Source organism: Eschrichtius robustus, chromosome 6 (assembly GCF_028021215.1).
Source record: "Eschrichtius robustus isolate mEscRob2 chromosome 6, mEscRob2.pri, whole genome shotgun sequence".
Classification (NCBI taxonomy): Eukaryota; Metazoa; Chordata; class Mammalia; order Artiodactyla; family Eschrichtiidae; genus Eschrichtius; species Eschrichtius robustus.
In genome coordinates, this window is record NC_090829.1 from 73923203 (window position 1) to 73942952 (window position 19750).

Consider the following 19750-nt stretch of genomic DNA (forward strand, 5'->3'; position numbering starts at 1 on the left):
TATGTCCATACAGAGACTTAACATGAATATTCGTAACAGCTTTATTTATAATGGGCAAAAACTGGAAATAACCCAGATGTCCCTCATCTGGTGAATGGATAAAGTGTGGTATATTCATGTAATGGACTACTACTCAGCAATAAAAAGTAATAAATTGTTGATGTTACACAACAACATGGATGAATCCCAAAGTAGTTTGCTGAGTGAAAGAAGCCAGACAGTAAACTACATACTGAATAATTGTACTTACATAAAGTTTTAGAAATTTCATACTAATCTATGGTAACAAAAAGCAGACTAGTGGTTGCTTGGAGAAGGACAGGAAGGAGAGGTTACAAAGAGGTATGAAACTGGGGAGTGACTGATATATTTATTATTTTGATTATGGTGATGATTTCAAGGTGTATATACATGTCAAAACTTACCAAATTGTATACTTTCAATATCTGCAGTTTATTGTATGTCAGTTATACCTTAACTGAGCCTTTTTTTTTCATTTAACTGACATTCCTCCTAGTGCTTTGGGGGAAAACAGAACTTGTATCTTTAACATTATATGCTTTCTGAACTACTTAAGTTTTTTGTCACTTGCATATATATTCTTTATAATAAAAATAATAAAATGGATTTTTGTAAGAAATTAAGGTGGAGAATAGAAGAGCAGAAGATCTAGAAAGAAATAACACAATAGACAAACTACTAGCTAACCTGATTTTTTTTAAGGGGAAAATCACAAACACTAGACACAGGAAATGACAAGGGGACATAACCATTGAAATATTATGAAATCATAAAAGACTATATTGCATATCTTTATATAAATAAAATTTTAAACTTGGTTGAGATGGATAATTTCCTAGAAAAATACAGTTTACCAAAATTGACCTATTAGAGATGGAAAGATTTCTATAGAAGAAGAAATCTTTAGAAGAAATAGAGCAAGTTATCAAGAAACTATGCCACAAAAAGCATCAGGCCCAGATGACTTCATGGGGGAATTCTAATAAATCTTGAAAGATTAGATCATCCTAAAGCTCCATAAATACTGTTCAAGAGCATTCTTTTTATGAAGCAAGTCTAATATTGATATCTAAACCTGATGAAGACAGTGAAAATTATAGATCAGTATCACTGATAAATATTAATACAAAAGTGTTAAATATTTTAATAAACAGAATCCAATACCACACTGCAAAAATAATATACCATGACCAAATGGGATTAAAGGTACTTAAAGTCAGCTCAGTATGAGGAAATCCATTAATGTAATCTACCACATTAACAGATCTAAAGAGAAAAATCATATATTCACAGATGCCTGAAAAGCATTTGGTAAAATCCAGTACCTCTACTGGGAGGGGGAAATCTCAAAAATACAGAGATTGTTGATATTTTTTTAAAGAGAACAAAAGAAAAAGATTGAGATGGACGGATCAAAATTCTTAATGGGAGAAACATTGAGGCAGTGCCATTATGATAGGAGCAAGGCAAGGATGTCCATTATCTCTACTACTACTCAAGGTATTAGTCAATGCTATTACACAATACAAATCAATCAGAGGCATAAGAATTGGAAAAGAAAGAAAACTATCTCTGTTTTCAGATAATATGGTAACCTAGAAACCATACAAAATTTATTATAAAATTTATTTTGTAAAATATAAGTTTATTATAAAATTAAAGACTTATAAAATCAAAGACATAAAATAAAAAGCTAGAGTAAGGTAGCATATAAAATTAATATGCAGAAATTAATAGCTTTCTTTTACATGAACAGTAATCAGAAGATGATTATAGAGAAAACCCCATTTATAATGTAAGAAATAGCATGTAAAATACTTAGTAGACTTAATGAGAAATATACAGACGTACATGAAGAAATCTGTAAAACACTCCTGAAAGACAGAATATTAGACTTGATCAAATGTAAAGACATCCCTTGTTCTTAGCTATGACAATTCAACGTTGTAAAGCTGCCAGTTCCGTCTAAGCTATTTATATATGAGCACAATCCCGGTAAAAATAACTACCAGCTTTTTTATGGGGTTAGACAAATGGAATTGAAGTTCATAAGAGAAGCCAGGACAACACAAAAAGAAAAGCTACAAGAGATTCTAGCCCTACCAGATATTAAAGAATACTATTAAGACTTCTTAATTAAAACAGTGTGTTAATGACCCATGAATAGGACAAAAAGACGAGTAGAATAGAAAAGAGAATCCAGGAAAGACCCAAATACATATGAAAATATAGTATATGACAAAGGTGCAATCTCATATCACTGGGGCTTTTAATAATGGGCTTTTAAGTAAATAGTGTTGGAACAACTGGAGAAAAGGTAAATTAGAACCATACTTCAGGGGGACTTCCCTGATGGCGCAGTGGATAAGACTCCATGCTCCCAATGCAGGGGGCCCGGGTTCAATCCTTGGTCAGGGAACTAGATCCCACATGCATGCCGCAACTAAGAGTTCGCATGCCACAACTAAGGAGCCCAGGTGCTGCAACTAAGACCCAGTGCAACCAAATAAATAAATAAATAAATAAAAGAACCATACTTCACACCATACACAAAAATTGGCTCTAATACAATTGACAGAAGAAAATATAACCTGGGCATAGGGAAGGTTTTTTAACCATGAATCAAAATTCAGATGCAGTAAAAGACTGATAACTTCTGAACGCATGAAAACAAAGACTTTTGCTTGACCAAAAAACTTTTCCTAAAACTAATAGAAAACACCATTACCAATGTCAAAAAACAACTGACAGAAAAAATCTTCAAGAAAAGGGCTGATATTCCCGAATATTAAAAACTGTTAAAAATTGAGCGAATAGAGACCAAAATCTATTAGAAAATGGACAAAAGATATAAATACACAATTCACACAAAAATAAGATATAAAAATGATAAATCAAACCTGAGATCGGTTATCTACGAGGGAGGAGTGGAAAGGATGGGAGATTGGGATTGAGGTAGAAGGGATGGAGGTGTAGCATTTCTCCAAGTATACCTTTTTGTATAATTTTGACTTTAGAACTGTGTTAACATTTTGTATATTAAAAAAACAAGAAGAGAAGATGAAGGGAAAGCAGAATGATATATGAGCAAACTAAACCTAGTCTGTTTGAAATAGTTATTTTTAAATTAATTTTCAAATAACTTCATTGAAGAGAGGAACGGAGGGGAGAAGTCTTAATCCCAATAATCCTTGAAGACAGGCTAAAGACAGAAAGCCTATGAACAAATATTGAACTCTAATTAGAGTGGTATGGGTTAATAGGTCTGAAACTACTTTAAGTTATATTTTAGAGTTGAGCAAATAAATTAATATATTGACAATTGGTGGGAGCTAGATTTCTCGCTGTCAAAGAAGGGATTTTAGAAATATGGAAAGGGGAGAGGGTAGAATAAACTCTATGGTAATTGGATTGGAATTAGAGATATGAATATAAACCCATGCATCTTAATACAGATATAGAAATATAAATGTGTATATATGTTTTCTTGCTCTGTCCACAAAGAAGGCCTAAAAATGATGACTCCTCAATAAACAATGAGAATATCTACTGTCGAGATCTTGGCTTCTAAATACTATCCTCCATTAAAAAGGTCCAGAACTCATTAGAATAATGGCTGATTCCACTGGGAAAGTACAAGATGAGCCTAGAACATTTTGCTCAGAAAACTAAGGAAGTGCTTAAAGAATGATACAAATATGTCAAAAAGACACTGAAACCAACCTGTAAGGCCCCCCAGTGGCCAAGTCTGGCATAATTGAAATATTAAAATAAGTGATTATAACATAGAGAACAAGAATCCAAGAGTCCATAATGGTACAAATAAATATATGAATAAATAAATAAGTAGATAGAAGGGAAAGCTTTACCTTACATTATTAGAATGTCTACTAATAAGGTTAGAAGGAATGATGGAATTAAGAGAGCTCTCTTGACAACCACCATGATAATAATTGTTTCAGGCAAGAATCATCAGTGTATGCTAAAATTAATGAGTGAATCAATACCTGATGAGAAACAGGATATTTACATAGTTTCAACATATCCTTCCCCCAAATACTTATCAGCTACAAAAGGAAAATAGTAATCTAAACCTGGCAGACAAAAACCTTTAAAAATTGATCAAAATTAACATCACTAGTAGACATCTTATGCTTCCTGATATGATGGACTGAGAAGGATGCAACATCACTTCTGTGGTATTCCTACCAAAAATGTGTATCCTGCCATCTGATGGGAAACATCAGGCAAACCCAGGTTGAGGCATATTCTATGAAAAAAAATGTTCTGTACTCTTGAAAAATATCAAGATCATGAAAGACAAAGACTAAAGAACTGTGCCAGATTGACAGAGACTAAAGAGACATTACAACTAAATGCAATATGTGGTCCTGGATTGGACCCTAGAGCAAGAATACTTTTTTTCCTTTTGCAGTAAAGGATACTAGATGACCAACTGAAATTATACTGTGGTTATGTAAGAGATGTCATTGTGTTTAGGAAATAAGGGGTAAAGAAGTTTTATGTTTGCAATTTACTGTTAAACTATTGTGTACATATATATAGAGGGAGATAAAGCAAACAAGATAGAATGTTAATGTTTCAATGTAAAGTTTTTTAAAATTTCTAAGCAATCAGGTAAAATAGTAATAGCTAATAAAAGGATGTGGTGGGTACATGTATATCTGTTATTTACCTTCTATATGTTTGAAGTATTCATAAAATATTAATTTTTTTATTTTAAATAGTCCTACTGAGTTGAAATTATCATTCATTCAAGTGGATTCAAGCCCTTAGATTACAAGACGCATTATGGGGTAGTACCTGACTTTAAATGTTATAATAAAATCTGTTTGATAAATTAGAAGTACTACCCTATTTAACATGGAAATGCTCATCTTTACTAAAAACCTTAATGGCCTTTGGCAGTGAATTTAAGCATGTCAGGAAAGCGTCTTAAACTCAGAATTGGGGTTTCCAAATGCTTCAGTTTGTGATAAAGTTTTTACTGGTCACCAGTAAGATGAAAAATAGAACAGAGAGTGGTAGTGAGGTTTTATAAATTTAAATTTATTCAGTTTTAAAGATTCTCCTTTATCCTACACTTTTACATTCTTGTTTGATCATATATTCTTTTATGAAATGATGGTTGTGGTAAGATGGTAGCTTAGGGTATTTTTTAGTGCCCTTTCTCAGCAAAGTAAAAGATAGGAACCCCATATTGGTTGCCATTTTGAGAGATTACTGATCTGTGAAAGCTAGGAGTAAGGGAACTGTATTTTCATTCCTTTTTAAATGTAATATTTGAGAATAGAAAACCAGTTATCCATAGTCATTATTCATTGTCTTCATAACAGAAATGACAAGTTTGCTTAAAGTGAACAGGATCCAAACATATCATAATTCAGATTTTGTACTTGTAGGAAATGTACCTTTGAAATAGTTGAAAATACTTGGTTCACTTGTTTTTCTTCCCTATTCCGTCTGTTTTAGGGCAAACACTGTATCCTCGATGTGTCTGGAAATGCCATAAAGAGATTACAGATTGCACAACTTTACCCAATCTCCATTTTTATTAAACCCAAATCCATGGAAAATATCATGTAAGTGTAAATGCCTAAGGCACAGCCTCTAAATACAAATCCAGTCTCTGTTACTTATTACATTGGGTAATTTGCTTACCCTTCTTGCATCTCAATTCCTTTATCTGTAAATTGCAGGTAATAATAGTATACCCACCTCAGAGGGTTGTTGTGAGGATTAAATAAGCACTCTTGATATTAACTATCATAATCATCAACATTAATATACTAAAGTATAAAGTAACATATGTTAGAATTTTTAGGTTTAAATAGTCACATGTGTCCAGTACCTACTTAATTGGGCAGTGCAGCTCTGGGTAACCATTAAGAGAATAAAATAATGTATAAATAGTTACCTAATAGAGGACAAAAAATAGAATTTAAATAAATATTAAAAGAAGAGAGGAATGAGCAAATAGAAACATAGTATTAGGTGGGGCAAAAGGATACAGATAGTAAGATAGTATAAATTAACCCAAATGTTTCATTAAATTCTAGACTAAATGGTCCAATTAAAATACAAAAATTGTCAGAATAGAGGAATGAAAAATCAATAACTATATGTTGCTTTTGTAGAAAAGGAAAAGAATCTTTACCTTCTACTCCTCCAGGTTCTCAGCTGGGCCTCTGTAACAAAAGACAGATGAACAAGAGAAAAGCATGCAAATTTATTTAAGTTTTACATGACATAGGACCCTTCATAAGAAAATGAAAATCCAAAGAAATGGTTAAACCTGAACATTTTTATACTAGGTTAGATGAAGAGTGGAGAGTGATGGGAAAATGTGACAGGACCAGACGATATGACTTAAGAGTAGTAAACTAGTGGAAACTTAGTAAGGCTTGTTCATTCAGATTCCTCTCAGCTTCCCTCCATCGTCAGAGATAAGGATAAGGATAAGGATAAGGATGGTCCTTCAGATATAGGGAGGTCACCTCTCACATGAGGGTCTTTTTGACCTGCTTCAGGTGAAGGTCAGAGAGTCCTTCCTGTACCTGTCATTTTTCAAATTCCTTCAACATAAAATATTCAATATGCCAAGGTACCATATTTTGGGGTAGTGTGCTATAAAACCCATCAATTATATGTTGCTTTCATAAGACATACCTTAATTATTAGTCTATGGAAGGGCTGAAAGAGAATAGAAAAAAGGGATATACCCTGCAAACACTAAATAAACTAAGCTGGTTTATACTACTTTCAAAGTATACTTTAAGGTAAGTATTACTAGAGATAAAGAGGGACATTCATAGAAATTAAAGGTTCACTCCATTAGGAAGATATATTTATACATTTGTTTTACACTTTTAGTAACACAGTCTCAAAATATCTAAAGCACAAATTGACAGCTATGTAGGAAAAATAATAATAATTCCACAATCATAGTGGGCGAACATAACAAAAGAATCACAAAGTAATACAATAAGAAAAGAGACAAATAAAAAAATAAATAAGGATATACAACAACACAAATTAGAAACTTTACCTAACTGACATACATAGACCACTGCACTCAACATCTGCAAAATTTACACCTTGATTTCAAGTGCACTTAAAATAATTACCAAAACTAATTATATGCTAAGCCACAGATTTCAAATGATTAAAAATAAATATCTCTGAGCATGATGAAATTAGAGTAGAAATGAATAATTAAAAGATCACTGGAAAATCCCCAAATATTTGGAAATTCTGTGGATCAAAGAATAAGTCACTCTATAAGTTAATAAATGTTTTGAACTCAATGGTAATAAAATTGTCAAGTAAATAAATTTGGAGGATATAGTAGCCTAGAAAACAAACATATGGTAGAGAGGATTAACAAATCAAAAATGTTTTCTTTGAAAATACTATAAACTGTTAATAAGAAAGATCAAGGAAAGAAAATTTTAAAGGCATAAATAACATCAAGAATGAAAATGGGAGGGCTTCCCTGGTGGCGCAGTGGTTGAGAGTCTGCCTGCCAATGCAGGGGACACGGGTTCGAGCCCTGGTCTGGGAAGATCCCACATGCCACAGAGCAACTAGGCCCGTGAGCCACAACTACTGAGCCTGCACGTCTAGAGCCTGTGCTCCGCAACAAGAGAGACCGCAATAATGAGAGGCCCGCGCACCACGATGAAGAGTGGCCCCCGCTTGCCGCAACTAGAGAAAGCCCTCACACAGAAACGAAGACCCAACACAGCCATAAATAAATAAATAAATAAATAAATTTTTTTAAAAAAAGAATGAAAATGGGAATATCACTACACATCCAGTAGACATTAAAAATGTTAACACAGGCAATCCAGTAGAAAAATGAGCAAAGGACTTGGACACTTCACAAGAGGATCCAAATAGTTAATAAACATTTTAGATAGTGCTTAATCATGGAAATGCAAGTTAAAACCACAAGGTCATATATTATACTAAAATAGCTAAAATGAAAAGGTACCAAATGTTGGCAAGGATGTGGAGCAACTGAAGCTCATAACACTGATAGGAGTGTAAATTGGTACATCCACACTGGTAAACTTGTTTACAGTATCTCCTAAAGCTGAACGTACACATAACTTAGGACCCAAAAGTCTCATTCCTAGATATATACTCAACAGAAATGTTTATGTATGTTTACCAAAGACATGTACTAGATTAGATGGAAATACTGTACTAAATAACTAAAAGCTTGAAACTATCCAAATACCCATCAGAGCCTATGTAAATATGACATTCACACAAAATGAAATATTCTACAGTAATGAGAATGAGCAATCTCCAATTACACACAGAAGTATAGAAGAATCTCACAAACATAATTTGAGTAAAAAAAAATTCAGACCTAAAAGTATATATACTCCATGATCCCAAATTTAATCATTGCTTATAGAAATCAAATAGAGGTTACTCTTTGAGGGTAGGTTGGTGACTGGAGTGAAGACACCCAGATTCTTAGGTGCTGATGTAATGTTCTCTATCTCAGTCTAGGTACTGGATATACAGGTAAGCGTTAAGTTGCTGAAAACTCATCAAGATATACATTTATGATATTTCTGTTCTATGTTTGAAAATTATACTTTAAAAAAATCTGAAGAAATAGAAAAGGAAAAAAAGAAATAGAAAATCTAGACCTGTACTCCTAAAGAACTTGACTTTGTTATGAAAAGCCTTCCCACAAATAAAAGAGCCAAAAGGACTTACTGAATTCTACCAAAAGCTAAGAAGTAATACCAGTCTTATAAAGATTCTTCAACTAATTTTATGGGCATTAATTTAATACCAAAACCTGTGAAAGATTTCACAGGAAATGAAAATGACAAACCAGTCTTACCATGAATATAGATACAGAAATCCTTACCAAAATAGAGCAGTTTGAATCCAACAATTTTTTTTTTTAACTGAAAGCTTCTTTATTTATTTTTGGCCGTGTTGGGTCTTTGTTTCTGTGCAAGGGCTTTCTCTAGTTGCAGCGAGCGGGGGCCACTCTTCATCGCGGTGCGCGGGCCTCTCACTATCACAGCCTCTCTTGCTGCGGAGCACAGGCTCCAGATGCGCAGGCTCAGTAGTTGTGGCTCACGGGCCTAGTTGCTCCGCGGCATGTGGGATCTTCCCAGACCAGGGCTCGAACCCATGTCCCCCGCATTGGCAGGCAGATTCTCAACCACTGCGCCACCAGGGAAGTCCTCCAACAATTTTTTTAATAAGATAAAATACAACAGCCAAGTTGGGTTTATTTAAGGAATGCAAGGGTAGGTTAACATTTAAGATTAATCAGCGATAGAGCTAGAGAGAAGATGGAGTAGGAAGCACCAAGGAATCTATCTCCCCACCTAGACAACAGTTGGACTCGCAGAATCTGTCTGATGTTGACCCTTGAACATCGCAGGTTTGAACTGCATGGGTCTACTTAAACATGGATTTTTTTCAGTAGTAAATATTGCAGTACTACTCAATCTGCGGTTGATTGTGGATGCGGAACCATGGATACAGAGGAACCAAGCACATGAAGGGCTGACTGTTATACATGGATTTTCAACTGCATGGAGGGTTGGCACCCCTAACCCTGACATTGTTCAAGGGGCAACTGTATTTTGGAACTCAGGAATTCACTGAAGGCTTGCAGCTTCTAGGGGATGGTTTGAACTGTCAAATTTGATTTATTTCACCTCTTACCACGGTAGCAACTTCCCATTTCCCCACCTTCAGCCCCCTAGCAGGTAGCCTTGCACTCATTCCTTGAGCAGCTTACATAAAGTTTGTGGAGCCAAGGTGGGGAATAAGGACCTTGTCCTCCAAACACTGGGGAATCTCTGCTCAGATAGCTGATTCCTGCTTCTGACTGTGGAGGTGCAGACACAGAAGCAGGGAGCCATTGTTGCAAACCCCACTGCCACTGTTGCAGGGCCCCACCTCTCAGGCTGAAGTGACTTCTAGAGAGTTAAGGGGCTGGTGGTGCCTTTTTTCCCCCTCTTTTACGTTTTCTTTTTCCCATTTGGGAGCCAGACTAGGACGTTCACATATACAGGAGTATTCAGAAAGTCAACACACATGCCCAGGGAAAGGCACAGGCTCAGAAAAGATCTGAGAAGACCTTGTGTATACCTCAGGCTAATCCCTGGCATGGAGGCATCCTACAACAATTAAAAACAAACAAAAAACCCTAAAGGAAGGAGAATTTTACCTCTGGCATTATCACATTATAAGATTCCAATGTCCAGTATTCAACAGAAATTTATAAGGCATACAAAGAAACAAGAAAGTGTGGCCTATTCAAAGGGAAAAAATAAATCAATAGAAACTGTCCCTGAAAAAGACCTAATGGCAGATATACTAGACAAAGACTTTAAGACAGCTGTCTTAAAGTTTCTCAGCAAACTCAAAGAAGATGTGGAAAAAGTCAAGGAAACAATGTGTGAACAAAATGGAAACATCAATAAAGAGGTAGGAAACCAAAAGGAAATTCTGGAGCTGAAAAGTACAATAACTGAAATGAAAAATTTCATTCAAAGAGGGATTCAAACACAGATTTGAGCAGGCAGGAACAAAGATTCAGCAAACTTGATAGAAGAATGGAAATTATCAAGGCTATGAACAGAAAGAGAAACGACTGAAGAAAAGTGAACAGATCCTAAGGAACCTGTGGGATACCATCAACCGGAAGAACATATGCATCTGGGAGTCCCAGTATTAGAAGAAAGAGAAAAGGCAGAGAGAATATTTGAAAAAATAATGGCTGAAATTTTCCCAAACTTGATGAGAGATATGAATATAAACATCCAAAAAGCTCAACAATCTTCAAGTAAAATGAACTCAGAGAGACCCACATTGAAACACATTTTAATCAAACTATCAAGAGACAGAGACAGAATTTTGAAAGCAGCAAGAGAAAAGTGAATTATCACATACAGAAGTCCTTATTTTCAGTAATTTATGTAAGTGGACTAAACTCTCCAATCAAAAGACAAAGATTGGCAGACTGGATAAAACACATGCAATCCAAAGACACAAACAAGTTGAGAAAGTAAAAGAGATATTCTATTCAAATAGTAACCAAAAGAGATCAGGAGTAGCTATACCAATATCAGACAAAATAGACTTTAAATCGAAAAAGGTTATATATGACAAGAAAGACATTGTATATTAATTAAAGTTTCAATATGGCAAGAAGATATAACAATTATAAACAGTTATGTACCTAATAACAGATCATCAAAATATATGAAGGAAAAACTGACACAATTGAAGGGAGAAACAGCTCTACAATAATAGTTGGAGACTTCAGTACCCCACTCAAAATAATGGATGGAACAACCAGACAGAAGATACATAAGGAAATAGAGGGCTTAAACAACACAATAAACCAGATAGACCTAACAGACATATACAGAACACTCTAGCCAGTAATAACAGAATACACATTCTTCTCAAGTGCACATGGGACATTTGCCAGGGTAGACCATATGTTAGGCCACAAAAGTTGATTCTTCAAAAAGATCAAGAAAAATGACAAACCTTTAGGTAGACAGACTAAGGGAAAAAAAGAAGACTCTGAAACTAAACTCTGAAATGAAAGTAGGGACATTACTACTGATTATACAGAAATAAAAAGGATTCTGAGAGTATTATGAACAATTGGGCACCAAAAATATGGGTAACCTAGGTGGACAAATTGCTAGAAACATAAAACCTACCAAGACTAAATCACAAAGAAATAGAAAATCTGAATAGACCTGTAACTATAGTAAGTTTTGTATACATATAACTTATACACCCTATATTAAGAAAATTGAATCAGTAGTCAGAAACTCCCAACAAAGAAATGCTCTGGATCTGATGGCTTCTCTGGTGAATTATAACAAACATTTAAAAGAAGAACTAATGCCAATCCCTCCTAACTCATTCTATGTGACCAGCATTACCCTGATACAAAAGCCATACAAAGAAACTACAAGAAAACTGTAGACCAATATCCCTTATTAACATTTATGTAAAAATCCTCAACAAAATATTAGCAAACAATTCACCAACATATTAAGAGGATTATACACCATGAGCAAGTGGGATTTATTCCTGGAATGCAAGGATGTTTCAACATATGAAAATGGATCATTGTAATAAACCACATAACAAAATGAAGGGGGAAATCACATGATCATCAACTGATGTAGAAAAAGCATTTGACAGTATTCAGCACCCTTTCATGATAAAAATATTCAACAAAATCAGAATAGAAGGAAACTATCTCAACATAATAAAAGCCATTTATGAAAAACTGACAGCAAACATCATACTCAATGGTGAAAGACTGAAGGCTTTCCTTCTAAGATCAGGAATAAGGCAAGGATGCCTGCTTTCACCACTTCTATTTAACGTAGTACTAGAAGTTGTATCCAGAGGAATTAAGCAAGAAAAAAAAAGCCATCCAAATTGGTAAGGAAGAAGCAAAATTATCTCTGTTTGCAGATGATATGATCTTATCTGTAGAAAACCATAAAGACTCCACACAAAAGCCATTAGAACTAATAAATTCAGCAAAGTAGAAGTATGCAAAGTCAACATACAAAAATCAGTTACATTTCTATATATAAACAATGAACAATCTGAAAAGGAAATTACAAAAACAATTTTATTTACAATAGCATCAAAAAGAATAAAATACTTGGGAATTAACCAAGTAGGTGAAAGACTTGTACAATGAAAACTATAGAACATTGCTGAAAGAAATTAAGATATAAATAAGTAGAAACACATTCCATGTTCATGGATTGGAACACTTAATATTGTTAAAATGTCAGTACCACCCAAAGTGACCTACACGTTCAATGCAATACCTATCAAAATCCCAATGATATTTTTTGCAAAAATAGAAAAATCCATACTAAAATTCATATAGAATCTCAAGGAACCCCCAAATAGTGAAAACAATCTTTAAAAAAGAACAAAAAAATGGAAGACACACTTCCTGATTTCAAATTTTATTGCAAACTACAGAAATCAAAATGCTGTGGTACTGGCATAACGACAGAGATAAAAAACCAGGGGGAAGAAATGGTCAGTTGATTTTTGACAAGGATGCAAGACCATTCAATGAGGAAAGGACAGTCTGTTCAACAAATGGTGCTAGGAAAACTGCATATCCACATACAGAAAAATGAAGTTGGATCCTTACCTAACACCACATACAAAAGTCAACTAAAAATGGACCAAGGACCTAAATGTAAGACAATAAAACTCTTAGAAGGAAACATAGGACAAAAGCTTCATAACACTGGATTTTGCAGTGATTTCTTAGATATGACACCAAAGACACAGGTAACAAAAGAAAAAAAGGAAGGTTAGACTTCGTGAATATTTTAAAACTTTTTATATCAAATGACACTATCCACAGAATAAAAAGGCAACCCACAGAATGGGAGAAAGTATCTGTAAGTCATATGTCTGATAACAGATTAATATCCAGAATATATAGAAACTAAAACTCAACAACAACAAAAAACTTGATTCAAAAATGGGCACAGGACTTGAATAGACATTTCTCCAAAGAAGATAAACAAATGGCCAATAAGCACATGAATAGATACCTATCATCACTAATCACTAGGGTAATGCAAATCAAAACTACAATGACATACTACCTCACACCCATTAGGATGGCTACTGTCAAAAAAACAAAATAATTGCTGCCAAGGATGTGGAAAAACTGGAATTCTTGTATACTGTTGGTGGGAATGTAAAATGGTACAGCTGCTGTGGAAAATAGTTATGGCACTTCCTCAAAATACTAAAAATAATAATTACCATATGATCCTGCAATTCCACCTCTGAGTATATACCCAAAAGTATTGAAAACAAGGTCTTAAAGAGATATTTGTACACCCATGTTCATGTTATCATTATTCACAATAGCTGAAACATGGAAGAAACTCAATGTCCATCGACAGATGAATGGTTAAGCAAAATATGGTATATGCACACAAAGGAAGGAAATTCTGCAATGTGTTACAACATGGATGAACCTTGCAGACATTATGCTAAGTGAAGTAAGCCAGTCACAAAAAGACAAATACTGTATGATTCCACTTATATGAGGCAGCTAGAGTAGTCAAAATCATAGAGACAGAAAAAATGGTGGTTGCCAGGGGCCAGGGGGAGGCAAGAGTGCGGAGTTATTTTTAATAGGTATAGAGTTTTGGTTTTACCAGATGAAATGAATTATAGGTATGGATGGTGGTGATGCTTGCATAGGTACTAATGCCACTGAAGTGTATACTTTAAAATGGCTAAAATGGTAACTTTTATATTGTGTATATTTTACCACAATTTTTAAAGTAATTTTTAAAAATCAGTGTAGTGTAAGACTCGCAGACATAGAGAACAAACATGATTACCAAAGGGGAGGGGGAGGGATGAAGTAGGAGTTTGGGATTAACAGATACACACTACTATATATAAAATGGATAAACACCAAGGACCTACTATATAGCACAGGGAACTATATTCAGTATCTTGTAATAACTTATAATGGAAAAGAATCTGAAAAAGAATATATATATATATGAAAAGGATAGATACATATATAACAGAAACACTTTGCTGTACACCTGAAGCTAACAACATGGTAAATCAACTATACTTCAGTTTTTTAAAAAATCAGTGTAGTGTACCGCATTAACAGATTTTACGGGGAATTCCCTGGCAGTCCAGTGGTTAGGACTCGGCGCTTTCACTGTGGTGGCCCAGGTTCAGTCCCTGGTTGAGGAGCTAAGATTCCGCAAGCCGCACAGTGCAGCAAAAAAAAAAACAAAAAACTTTTAGTATAAAAAAATATCATTTTAATAAATGCAGGAAAAGCGTTTGATAAAATTAACATCTATTCATGACAAAAATATTTTGTAAACTATGAACAGAAGGGAATTTCCTTAATCTGATAAAGGTCGTCTACAAAATATCAAAACAAACATCATATTTGATGATGAAACATTGAAAGCTTTCCCTCATAAGTTGGGAGCAAACTTCCATTTATCCATCATCCAGCTGTAGCATTAATTATCAACTGTGACCAATCTCGTTTCATCTATCCCCCCACCTCCTTATCCCTCCACTCCAGATTATTTTGAAACAAACCCCAGACATTATATGATCTCATCCATACATCTTTGTATATATTTGAAAGATAAAATTCTTTATTAAAAAACATCACTATGATGTCACACTAAAACATATATACACTAATATGTATAAAATGGATAACTAATAAGAACCTGCTGTATAAAAAAGTATGTACACATTGTAGAAGGTTCAGGCAATATGAAAAAGCATAAAGAAGAAAAAAAATCACTATGTCACACTAAAACAGTAATTCCTTGATATCATCAGTTCATGTTTTCTTGATTGTTTCATAAGTTTTGTTTAATTTTTTTCAATTTGTTTGAATCAAGTTCCAAACAAGATCTGTTTGTGACAGTTGGTTGTTAAGTCTTTTGATCTACAGATTCTCCCTTCATATCTTTCTCTTTTTTCTGTTTATTTGTTGAAGAAAACAACTCATTTATTCTGCAGTTTTCCCCAGACTATATTTTGCTGATTGCCTTCTCATGGTATTATTTAATGTGTTCATGTATCCCCTTTACTATCTATAAATTGGTAAGTAGATCTGTAAGTCATATTTTAACATGAAATTTTCATCGAAGTCAAAACTGTCAAATTAATGCTTAGTTTTTTTGACTGTCTTGAACTAATGCAAAAATGTGTTGAAACCCTTCTGTCATTCCAAGTAAAAAGCTACATAGTCAGTGACTGGACGTAGTTTTTAATGACATTAAGATTCTCAACAGAGCTCAACTTTTCATGATTTTATATGTCTTCTCTCCTCTGTCATCCTTTTTCAAAAGTATTATAATGTAGTAATTACTAATTTCTAAATTTATTTGTATAGGGAAATGAATAAGCGTCTGACAGAAGAACAAGCCAGAAAGACGTTTGAGAGAGCCATGAAACTGGAACAAGAATTTACTGAACATTTCACAGGTTGGCATCATGTGTAGCAGAGCCCTTTATGGTAGAATTTTGCTTTGGAGCCATATGAACTGACCCATTGAAATGGATTTTGAACTATGCCCACATTTAGCAGTAGTAATAATAAGTGCTATAAGTTTCAGAATAATTCATCTAATCTAGGTTGCAGTGATGAGGAATCTTGAAATTTAGTGTTTCTTAGGTTGTCGATGAGGACAGCGTGTACAGGAATAATTCATACTGACCAGAAGAAAACATTCAGACTTGACTTCTTCAATGAAACTGACTTTTCTCTTATTCTTTATAAATTTTGATCCATTTTAAGATATTATTTGTTTAAAAAGAGAAGAATAGGTAGCAATTCCCAAATTCATTTTATTCTTTAAATTATTCCTTAGGTATCTTTGGATAGGTTTTTGTTGTTGTTTATTGTTTGTTTGAAATAATGATTAGCTTATATTTGGTGTTCATATTAAGTACCATTAAGTGTCATGGTGTTGTAACCCATGTGTGTGTGTGGTTTTTTTTTAAGGATTTTTAATAATTTCAGACTTACAGAAAAATCACAAGAATAGTACTAGCAATTCTCATATACCCGTATTCCACAAATGTTAACATTTTACCACATTTATAATTTTGCTGAAACATTTAAGAGTAAGTTGCAGACAGATGCTCTTTTGCCTCTAATTACTTCAGTGTCTATTTCCAAAATACACAAAACAAAGTAAAACATCACCAAATCTTGCTTTCTGATAAATTTTTAAAATAAAATTTTTTCTGTTTTACAAATAAGAAAATTCATGAAATGAGCCTTTTCTAAGCAAACAATACATAGATGGTATCTCTTCCTGAATGAGTATTTCTAAGATATAGCTTCTGCTGTTTTACCAACAATTGTAATGGTGAAGATAGACAATTTTAATGGAGGTTTCTGATTTTGTTTCTATCATTACAGCTATTATACAGGGAGATACGCTGGAAGACATTTACAACCAAGTGAAGCAGATCATAGAAGAACAGTCTGGTCCTTACATCTGGGTTCCAGCAAAAGAAAAGTTATGAGGACTGATGTTTCTCTGTTTCTCTTTTCCACAGTCTCATTTTCTCTGACACTTCTTTGCCCTTTCCTTCTGGAGTCTGTCTTCAATACTTCTTCCATGTTGATTCATATCCCACTCATCATGGTCTGCAGTTGCACTTATTTTTGACATCTTAGTGTCTCCTTCAAGTTGTAACATCTGTATTATTTTATCTCACTATTGGTTTGTGGCCATTTTTCACAAATGAAGATGGAATGGCCTGACCAGCTATTAATAGGATTTGGGGAGACGGGGAAATTGTGGTAAAATTCCTTAATGTTTAAGGGAAAGTAACTTTAAGAGATTTTCAGAGAAGCTTTATATACATTCTTTCCAAATTTCAATATAAATGAAAGAAAAGTGGTTTTAATCAATGATTTAGTAAACTTTGAGCAACAATGCATGCTTAACTTTAATAGCATGGTTTGGCCAGCATATTAGCTCTCAAGTCCTTTTCTCAATTGACTTCTGTTATCAAAGCAAATATTTCATTATAGACAAATAAGGAAAATATGTTTTTTAATTTCAAAATTAATATCTGAGTTAACTTTAATAATTTCACAAGGGATATTCATATTCATATCTTCTTAAAGTCTTTTATTGTTTGAAGTTTTTTTTTTTCCTCCCAGTAGATTTGCTAGGAATAACAATGTTTAAATGTTTTTAATCTACTTGTGCAACACTATTTATAGTGTCTTACAAAAGTTGTTCATACATAATGATCATCACATTTTCTGAATTGAGGCCATGTTTAGGTGCTAGGGGAGTTCATCTTTTACACATAAGGTTGAGAAAATTTCATAGACATAAATACAAAACAGACATTACAGTGATGATGTAATCATTATGGCAGTGGGAAAGGAGTCCAATTCATAGTCTAAAATTTTAAATGCATTCTTAGGGGTCAGATTTTAATGAATATTTTACCCACAATAACTATTTTGTTATAATAAAATATATATATATAAATATATATATAACTTTCTTTAAACTCTGTAACTATGGGAATTATTTTCTTTACATAGTTGCACACACACATATATATGTATATTTAAAATATATTTTTTTTCTTTTGCCACCTACTCTCTTGGTTTGGTTTTAAGTTAAATATTAATTGATTGGACTTTATCTTCCTTAATCGTGTGAAGTGAAAACAGGAGGATGGTGGTTGTGGAAAGAAGCCCTTAGGGAAATTAGGTTATACATAAAAACATGGGCATGTTCTCCTCTTTTCTATAAAAGTTTTCAAATGGTTCCTGGTTGGTTTTTTGTGGGGGGTTTTTTTCGGGGGGATTGGGTGTTGTTACCGTTGTTCTTGTCACTGGCTTTGGATTTGGTCTCCACCTCTTTCCAGTTCTCCTTTCATTAATAGGCAAACAGGCAAAAACCTCATGTGTATGAGTGTTTTCCCCTCAGACTGTACACCTTTCATCTCTTGTAGCTGCTCTGCAGTAGAGTTGCACAGATCTTCATGGTGAGCAATTAAGAAATTTTAGTGAAAAGTAGATAATTTCAGAAATCAATTTCTCTGGTCTTTTATATTAATAATACTGTTTGGCTTCCCATTGCTTTTTTTGGAGTTTATTAAATATGTGTTTTTGACAACCTCCTCATTACAGTTTCTTAAACAAATGAGTACTGGTTTGTAAAGAATTATCAACATTATCCATTCCATTTATGAGAAAGAGGAGAACAGCTAATAAACTTTATTGTAAAATCTGTATGTTAAATGTGTCTTGTATTCTGAAAGAAAAAATTATTTTACAAGCTAGCGTTTTCTTGGAACAATTTGGGGCATCACATCATTTGTAAACTGAATTCAAGAATCATTAGGCAACCTAATCATATTTCTTCTGTAGGTTTTGGAATTGAATATGTTAACACATTGAAATATATACCATAGCTGTTACATGCTAATATAATAAGTTGTTTCCAAACATAAATAGATTAGAAGAAAACTATTGTAAAATGATCTCAAGAGCCTCAGAAATCACCTCATAGCAGGACCCCAGCATAAGCCATTTTGAAGTATTTACTGGTCGAATGTTGTAAAATATCAAGAGATTATAAAATGACACCATTTATGTGTTAAAATGTATATTACATTGCTTTCTGAATGTCCTTGTTAAGTGATTTTTTGTAAGAAGATACTTTTGTGCACCTTTCTAGATTGTATAGAATTATTAATAAAAGTACTAATTGTTTAGTACTACTGTGCAACAGACACTTTAGTATCATTTAATTTTTCAAAAGAAGATAAGAATTACTGGCCGCACTATAAGGCTTAAGCAGAATCTCTTGGCCAAGATTACTTAGCTAGTAAATGGCAGTGCTGGGTATTGGTATCGAAGTTTCTCTGTCCCAAGTTCTTTCTAATATAGTATGCTGCCTCATTTTTCAGCCCCTACTGTGGAAGGCACTATGACTTAAATTATGCTATGTTACTGCCCCTTTACAGATAAAGATAGACTTAGATGAAGGTCCTTGCCCAGAGTCTCATAGTAAGTAAGGACAGACCCACAGAACAAGTCATTCCCATCACAGCTGGAAGGACTGTTTCTGGGAAACAAGTCAGC

General features: G+C 33.8%; 1 protein-coding gene across 12 annotated transcripts in view; it reads left to right on the forward strand.

Moving 5' to 3' along the window:
- Positions 1-18891, forward strand: part of DLG1 (discs large MAGUK scaffold protein 1) — a 288831-nt gene extending 269940 nt beyond the window's left edge. For all 12 annotated transcript variants that reach the window (XM_068546486.1, XM_068546482.1, XM_068546488.1 and 9 more), the window contains 3 exons: positions 5515-5624; positions 16016-16107; positions 17051-18891. In XM_068546486.1, the coding sequence (XP_068402587.1) occupies positions 5515-5624; positions 16016-16107; positions 17051-17157 (309 nt within the window). In that variant the 3' untranslated portion in view covers positions 17158-18891. The remainder of the gene's footprint in view (positions 1-5514; positions 5625-16015; positions 16108-17050) is intronic.
- The last annotated feature ends 859 nt before the right edge of the window (positions 18892-19750 follow it).